At 40.7% G+C, this 8,086-nt stretch overlaps 1 protein-coding gene across 2 annotated transcripts; it reads right to left on the bottom strand.

Annotated features, from left to right (window-relative positions):
• Positions 1-5,290: 5,290 nt before the first annotated feature.
• LOC110515923 (ADP-ribosylation factor-like protein 4A) lies at positions 5,291-7,806 on the bottom strand. Of its 2 annotated transcripts, none has more exons than XM_021594644.2 (2): positions 7,708-7,806; positions 5,291-6,720 (listed from the first exon to the last, which is right to left on the bottom strand). In XM_021594644.2, the coding sequence occupies exon 2, from the start codon at positions 6,615-6,617 to the stop codon at positions 6,015-6,017; it is 603 nt and encodes a 200-aa protein (XP_021450319.1). In that variant the 5' UTR covers positions 6,618-6,720; positions 7,708-7,806; the 3' UTR covers positions 5,291-6,014. The 2 variants fall into 2 exon arrangements, with proteins under 2 accessions (XP_021450319.1, XP_021450314.1); XM_021594639.2 differs by lacking the exon at positions 7,708-7,806 and adding an exon at positions 7,160-7,681.
• Between the last annotated feature and the right edge of the window lie 280 nt (positions 7,807-8,086).

Raw genomic sequence — 8,086 nt, 5'->3', positions numbered from 1 at the left:
GGTTCCATTATTCAATCCCAATGTTCTTTGTAGTTAATGAACTTCTCCTATAAAGTCTTTATGGCACGGCTGTTGAATTACCTTGCAGATATTAGGGTGCCCCCACAGTGTCTCATAGAAAATGCTTGCCAAATGTCAACCTTGACAGTCAAGCCATTTTCTGAGATGTCTACCCCTTACAACTGGAATGGAATTACATTTTAGTCACTTAGAAGACGCTCTTATCCACGGTGACTTACATTAGCAATTAGTGTTACGTTGTCCAAAACCTTCTTCTGCACGCTGATGTTTAACAGTTAGATTATGATCCAATGTGATTACAATCACATCCATTAGATATGGCATTAGTGACATACTGTATGGAACAGGAATGAAATGCAATGGGACAAAGACAAGAACAAAGTCAGGAGGGGCAACTGCATTAACTTCTGTATCGTATGGCACATTACACAAACCTCTCAAAAGAACCCTCTCATGGTTTGCAACTTCATTTTAGGCCCGACATCCTTATGACAGGCTGATTTGAAAATCAATGCAAAACAGAGAGGGACAAAACAATGTGTCATTTTTCATAAACATCGTTCAAAGTAAACAAGTTGGTGAGACAACAAGTGGAACAAAATGCTTCACAACTAGCCTATTTAGATTTGAGCTGCCTCCATCAAAATATATTTTCTCCAGCATCCCCCTCACCAAAAGAATCAGTCCTTTGAGTTGAACCCTTGCTTTTGCAGGTCACAACTTTCCCTGACGTTTGCCACCAGACAATGGAGCCACTACAAAGCTATGGGGACTTCAGTTTTCCCCTGTCCTAATCCTTCATGCACAAATGAAACGAAAGCCAGATTTCACAGGCTTGTGCTTCACAATGACTAGACTGGCGGGAGCTTTTTCATACATATATAGTGTGTGTGTGTGTATGGCCCGAATGGCAGAGAATGACAAAGTAATCTACACATTACCTCTCTCTCTCTCTGTGTCCCCCTCTCTCACATTGACAGTCTCCCATTCAGATCACAGCTGCCAACATTCAAGCCCTCTCAGTCACACACAAGAGTTGACAAAGCAATCATCACCTTGACAATGAGCCTTTCACAGAGCCTTCCACACAGGGTAAGGCAGGGGATGCCATCACAGAGCCTTCCACACAGGGTAAGGCAGGGGATACCATCACATGAACACGCAGGCAGCACTGACTTCTATGCATAGCAAAACAGCCCAGACAGGAATAATAAAATCACATTCACATTCAGTGAGTAGCTAATGAACTAACTCATAGTGATGGCGTTGCCAGCAGGATATCCAAACCAACTGAGCGATATTTTATCAAAAATAATCACCACAAGCAACAACAGCAAGGATAACACAATGTTTATTGGTCTTACTTCCCATGACTTCCAAGACCCAGAATATTAAATGGATAATTTCTAGGAAAATATTCACAATGATTCAGAAAGTTAGAAATCCTAATAAATGGATAATGAATTAATCTATGGGACCAGTGAAAGATTATATGCCAAAGATCATAAACTACATTAAGCCGCAGGCTGATTTTTTTCTTGAGCGGATAGTCAGGAGGCGAGAACATAATGACAAATAATTTGAAGACTGCAAATTTGAAGCCCAAATGATATATTTGACTAAAACATAATACTTTCAATCCTTGCTTACATTTGTATACGATCACATATATCTATTATGCGTGGGAATACTTTGGAACAGATTTCCAAATTAAAATCACTTGGAGCTGATTTGCTAGTGTTTTTTTTGCTCAGAAAACTTGAGGGGCCAAATGTTACACACCCATCTGGTCCTGTTCATTTCTTCTCAGTCTCTCTTTTCATGCCTCTTGAGGATTAATGGAAAGAGAGCTTCCTTACACCAATGACGAGCAAGAGCAAGCTTCTCTAGAGCTCTCTGTCTTTCTTTCCCTCCCCTTTTCTTCCCCCCTGCAGGTGGCCCCGTTCACCCAACTTTCAGAAAGGCTGCTAGGACGATGGAAGAATTCACATGTAAATAGGCCACTCGCTCGCTAAGACAGGAAAAAGACAGATGAATCCTGATATGATAGCCCTGCATAATGAGCAGCAGAGGAGTATGCATTATTGCTACTTCCCTTGAGTACAGTGTACACAGCTTGAAAATGTATACTCAGTTAGAGAAAATATATGTTTACTACACAGTTAGAGAAAATATATGTTTACTACACAGTTAGAGGAAATATTTGATTCCGACTTGCTCCAGAAGACAGACGATGTACATTTTATTGCCCTTTGAGAAAGTGAGTTGACCCACGACATTTCTAATCTCAAGGTTAGCTAGTAGAGTAGTGGAATGAGGAGTGGTTTTCCCCTTTCCTACAATTGTCTTCCTAACGTGACACGCAGTTGCCAGAGCAGACGTGAGACAATGCCTTTTGCTACAGTGATCCTGTCACTGAGGAGAGGGACTTACTATCGTCACAGAGTTGACCTCAGCCAGGGCCAAGCGGTCAAATAAAACCCACTGCCTAGTAGAAGTCCAGGAAACTAGTTGGGCACAGGGATATCATGTGACGACGGGCCATTACAGGCCATGAATATTACTTTTCCATGTTAGTTTATAATTGAGTTAGCAAAAGCAAAGTGTGAGAAAGGAAACCAGTTTTAGGATTTCCAAAACTATGTCCAATCCTAATCCCTAGTTAATTACATCAGAGGATGAAAGGAAGAGACCCTGCCACCAGGCATGTATCAGGATCGGACGCCAAAACAGGGATAAGGGGCGACCAGTCCCATGATCAGACTCACACTCACTCCCATTACCTCCCTTTCCTAGAATGGAGAGCAGGAAATGGGAATAGCAGGAATATGTCGCTGCAATCCAACAGGGTTTCCTTCCTTGGAAAACAAACTGGGGAGTTGTTCAACACAGATGAGTGACACCTCAAAATGAATCTTGGACCTGAGGCCGTACTGTCTTTCTTTAAAACCTGATGCATATCAATCAAAGAGAGACATTGTAAAATGTGGTGTAGGTTTAACATTACTAATATCATTTGAATTGGGGGGGAAAAGGACAGTGAAATGGCATCTATAACATACAGGACCATTACAAAAACAGATCTAATAATTTTGTCAAATACATCACGTTAACAAAGAGAAGTGGAGCATTGGAAAAGAACAGAATAACAGGGGCAAATATAGGACTATATTTAGTAGGTCAACTGGTGCTCCCCCTGTTGCTCTACAGCACAAGGTTACAATTGCTCTGAAGGGATGGGTGAGCAACAGGCATCACTTCACTGAGCTATGTGACAACAGCCTCTCCCCATTACAAAAATGCTCTGCCTCCCCAGCCCCAGCCTGTTGTACAGGGTATGTCATCTGGCTTGGCATGCACAGAGTAGACTGCCCTGACTGCATTGCTGATCCTCTTGGCTCCAGAAAACATAAAAGGACTCCAGGCCCTATAATCACACTGCAAGTAAACACTCCCCATCACCTCAATCATATCCATCTTGTTTACTTTCAGAAAGAGAAATAAGGGAGATTCATAATCTATCGGTACAAAGAGTGAGCATGAGCAACCAAAAGTCATTGTTGATTTACTTCAGTTTCTTTCAAATATGAGAATCTGAAGACATACAGTAGAAGTCGGAAGTTTACATACACCTTAGCCAAATACATTTAAACGCAGTTTTTCACACAATTCCTGACATTTAATCCTAGTAAAAATGCCCTGTCTTAGGTCAGTTAGGATCACCACTTTATTTTAAGAATGTGAAATGTCAGAATAATAGTAGAGAGAATTATTTATTTCAGCTTTTGTTTCTTTCATTACATTCCCAGTGGGTCAGAAGTTTACATACAGTCAATTAGTATTTGGTAGCATTGCCTTTAAATTGTTTAACTTGGGTCAAACGCTTTGGGTAGCCTTCCACAAGCTTCCCACAATATATTGGATGAATTTTGGCACATTCTTCCTGACATAGCTGGTGTAACTGAGTCAGGTTATTAGGCCTCCTTGCTCGCGCACACTTTTTCAGTTCTGCCCACAAATTCTCTATAGGATTGAGGTCAGGACTTTGTGACGGCCACTCCAATACCTTGACTTTGTTGTCATTCAGCCATTTTGCCACAACTTTGGAAGTATGCTTGGGGTCATTGTCCATTTGGAAGACCCATTTGCGACCAAGCTTTAACTTCCTGATGTCTGGAGATGTTGCTTCAATATATCCACATAATTTTCCTCCTCATGATGCCATCTATTTTGTGAAGTGCACCAGTCCCTCCTGCAGCAAAGCACCCCCACAACATGATACTGCCACCCCCGTTCTTCACGGTTGGGATGTTCTTCGGCTTGCAAGCCTCCCCCTTTCCCCCAAACACAACGATGGTCATTATGGCCAAACAGTTCTATTAATGTTGAATTTTTATGGCGGTTTTGTAGCAGTGGCTTCTTCCTTGCTGAGCAGCCTTTCAGGTTATGTCGATATAGAAGTCGTTTTACTGTGGATATAGATACTTTTGTACCCGTTTCCTCCAGCATCTTCACAAGGTCCTTTGCTGTTGTTCTGGGATTGATTTGCACTTTTCGCACCAAAGGACGTTCATCTCTAGGAGACGGAACGTGTCTCCTTCCTGAGCGGTATGATGGCTGCGTGGTCCAATGATGTTAATAATTGCATACTATTGTTTGTACAGATGAACATGGTACCTTCAGGCATTTGGAAATTGCTTCCAAGGATGAACCAGACTTGTGGAGGTCTACAATTGTTTTCTGAGGTCTTGGCTGATTTATTTTGATTTTCCCATGATCTCAAGCAAAGAGGCACTGAGTTTGAAGGTAGCCCATGAAATACATCCACATGTACACCTTCAACTGACTCAAATTATGTAAATTAGCCTATCAGAAGCATCTAAAGCCATGACAATTTTCTGAAAATGTCCAAGCTGTTTAAAGGCACAGTCAACTTAGTGTATGTAAAGTTTTGACCCACTAGAATTGTGATACAGTGAATTATAAGTGAAACAATCTGTATGTAAACAATTGCTGAAAAAAATACTTTTGTCACGCATAAATTAAATGTCCTAACGGACTTGCCAAAACTATAGTTTGTTAACAAAAAATGTGTGGAGTGGTTGAAAAACGAGTTTTAGTGACTCCAACTTAAGTGTATGTAAACTTCCGACTTCAACTGTACATTTTACACATCACATCAGGTTTATCAGATCTGCAGAACTTCTCAAAAAATATTAGAGTGACAAATAATCAAAATAGCAATATCCTTCATACAAAAAAAAAGCAGTGCTGTAAAGAGGCTTTATTTAAGATGAAAACATGAAACACAAATCCCATCTATTGTCCATGTGGTCAATAGGGACCCAGTACAGTTGGCTTCTTTTGAAGCAACTAAACTCTTTGTGTAAAAAGCTCTATTGGGAAACCTCAAGGCTGTAAATTCCATCAAAAAGTAATTGAAAGTGCATTAACAAACAAACAGAGGTACACTAGACAGACAAGAAGCGCAAGACCGTACCTTCCTTTTGAGAAAGAAAGAAAACTGTAAAAAAAAATACAAAAAGGTACAACATTAAAAAGTAGCTTAGGCACTCTTTACAAGGTTCAAAGGTTCCCTTTGTTGTCCTTCCACTAACCTTTGTAAAGAAAAGTGACTTATTTTTTCTGTTCATCAAACTTGTCATTTTTGGTGTTCAATTCTGAAGTAGCCATTACTAATGGTCTACTACCAAGGATCAAAACCCTTCTTTGTAACGACAACTTAAATTCCTATATAAAATCATAAACCACAAATCCTTTACCTTCATAGTGCTTTCTCAACCACTAAAAAGGAACAAATACTGAAGATGAAGCAAGAGAGTTTGCTGTCTGAGACACGAGAACCTACAGTTTAACATTGACTGATACAACTCAGTGTGCCGAGCCTATGGGAGAATTCCTATATCCACCCAGGTGCGAGAACATCTCATTTTGTCCTTCATTTAAAACAAGAGATTCAGTTCACTGCTTGATCATCTCTTTCTCGTCTGTTGGCGGAGCATTTTTCTCCGTTTAAGGATCATGTCATGGAGTCTCTCCATGCCATCTTTCAGTCCGTCTCCTATGATGGCACAGGTGGGCTGCAGGTGCCAAGGCGTGCCAGGGCCCAGTTCCTTCAACGCTAGCGCCTTTTCAATCTCCGCCAGGCTCAGAGAGTGTCTCAGGTCTTGCTTGTTAGCCACCACCAGCAGTGGCACTCCCTGGTTGTCTCCGGTCTTGGCGATTTTATGGAGCTCTGTTTTAGCCTCCTCCATGCGTTCGGTATCTACAGAGTCCACCACGAATACAATTCCATCGGTACAGCGTGTGTATGACTTCCACAATGGACGCAACTTCTCTTGACCACCCACGTCCCAGAAATGGAAGGTCACCATCCTGTGGCCGCCCAAAGACACATTGACCTTTTCTGCGTTGAAGCCTTTGGTAGGCACTGTGTTGACAAACTCATTGAACTGCAACCTGTACAGGACAGTCGTTTTACCTGCAGAGTCCAGTCCCAAAATGGCAATATGGAACGACTGAAAGAAGGGGATTCTCGAGAGGAAGGTCTGTGGTTCAGATAATCTATTCCCCATCTTTTCTCATGTGGGGAACAACAGGTGGAATAAAAGGGATGGTCCACTTCTCCAACAACGATGATTGGCACTAATTATATTCAAATTGGATTGCAGCAGTGACCTAAAAACAAAACAAATATTACTTTAGCCAAGCAAAAATCAGACAAATATAAGTCTACCACAAACTTAAAATCGGCACAGAAAACCTATAGATGACATAAAAGTGATCAAATCAGTCATCCAGGTGTTTTTCACTTATTGAGGGCATATGACATTCACTAGACACCCCGAATTATATAGGCTCAAATGAAAATACCATGCAGAAATACCGGACGTTTGTCAAGGTAAACTACACACTTGAATTTTGGGCGGCAGCAATGCACAAACCTATTTCCAAGGATAGGCGCGTAAATGAATATAAAGTCGATAGGCATACAGATGCTGACAGCCAGGAACGTCACTTGACGTGAAACCAGGCTCTCAAATTGGGGCATGAATCTTTATCATAGGCTACAACCGTTCCGTTCAGCCAGACATTTTCGTGCAAGGGCATCACTTACATCTATCCACTCTGAATATGCGGATCTGTGTTCACGAGGTCCAGTAACATGTTTTCCATTGCTCACAATCCAGGGCTTCCGATGACTGTCGCGCGGTCAGCAGCGGTCTATTATTTTACTATACGGTTTCATTCCCATAGAAGAATACTGCAGTGCAATTTGTGGAAAACGCCACTCATGTTCTAGCAACCGATTGGTTTAAGGAGAAGTCCATCAATAATGTATCCATTCAAACCACGCCCATCACCTGTTGCTGTAACGTCATTATTCTAGCCAATAGATTTATTATACTTATCGTTACACAATACAATGCAACATGAACAATGCCTATAATAAAACGTATCTGATAGTAGGCTAGGTCAAAGTCTAAACATAATCATTACAAATGGTTATTAACATAACATAGCAAGCCAAGCATTATGTAAGCCTATATTCGTAAAAAGTCGAAGTAAAAGAAACAAATAGTAAAAGAAAAGTCACAAAATAGTTAGTGATACGAATGTATTAAAATAAACAACTTATTGAACTACAAAAAATTCCTAATTTACCGTTTTTTTTGTTGCTGTGTTCGTGTCGCATGTGCTTTGGTTTGGATTTTACTGCACGCTAAACAGCGCCGCCCCATGATGCGTCCTTATCTGTTTACTTTCAAAATGATTGGTCAATAGTACAAAATGTATCCCACGCGTACTGATTTTATAATGAGAATATTCATAGAATTAATTGTATAAATTATAATCCTGCGCCGGTATCTATTGAAATAATGTTCATTATATATGATACATGTTATAGTAATTTTATTTCATAATAAATACGGTAGCCTAAGTTTTTATGAATAGCGACTCATTGGAGTTTACATTTAAAATTGTGAAGGTATGGGTTAGGGACGTCCCAGGGATCCCCGATAGCACTGACCGTCTTGTCAGG

Source organism: Oncorhynchus mykiss, chromosome 3, assembly GCF_013265735.2.
Source record: "Oncorhynchus mykiss isolate Arlee chromosome 3, USDA_OmykA_1.1, whole genome shotgun sequence".
Taxonomy (NCBI): Eukaryota; Metazoa; Chordata; class Actinopteri; order Salmoniformes; family Salmonidae; genus Oncorhynchus; species Oncorhynchus mykiss.
This window is presented reverse-complemented; position numbering and strand designations above follow the sequence as displayed.

Coding starts and splice junctions, on each gene's coding strand:
- LOC110515923 (XM_021594644.2), bottom strand. CDS start 6,617: ATGGGGAATAGATTATCTGAACCACAGACCTTCCTCTCGAGAATCCCC.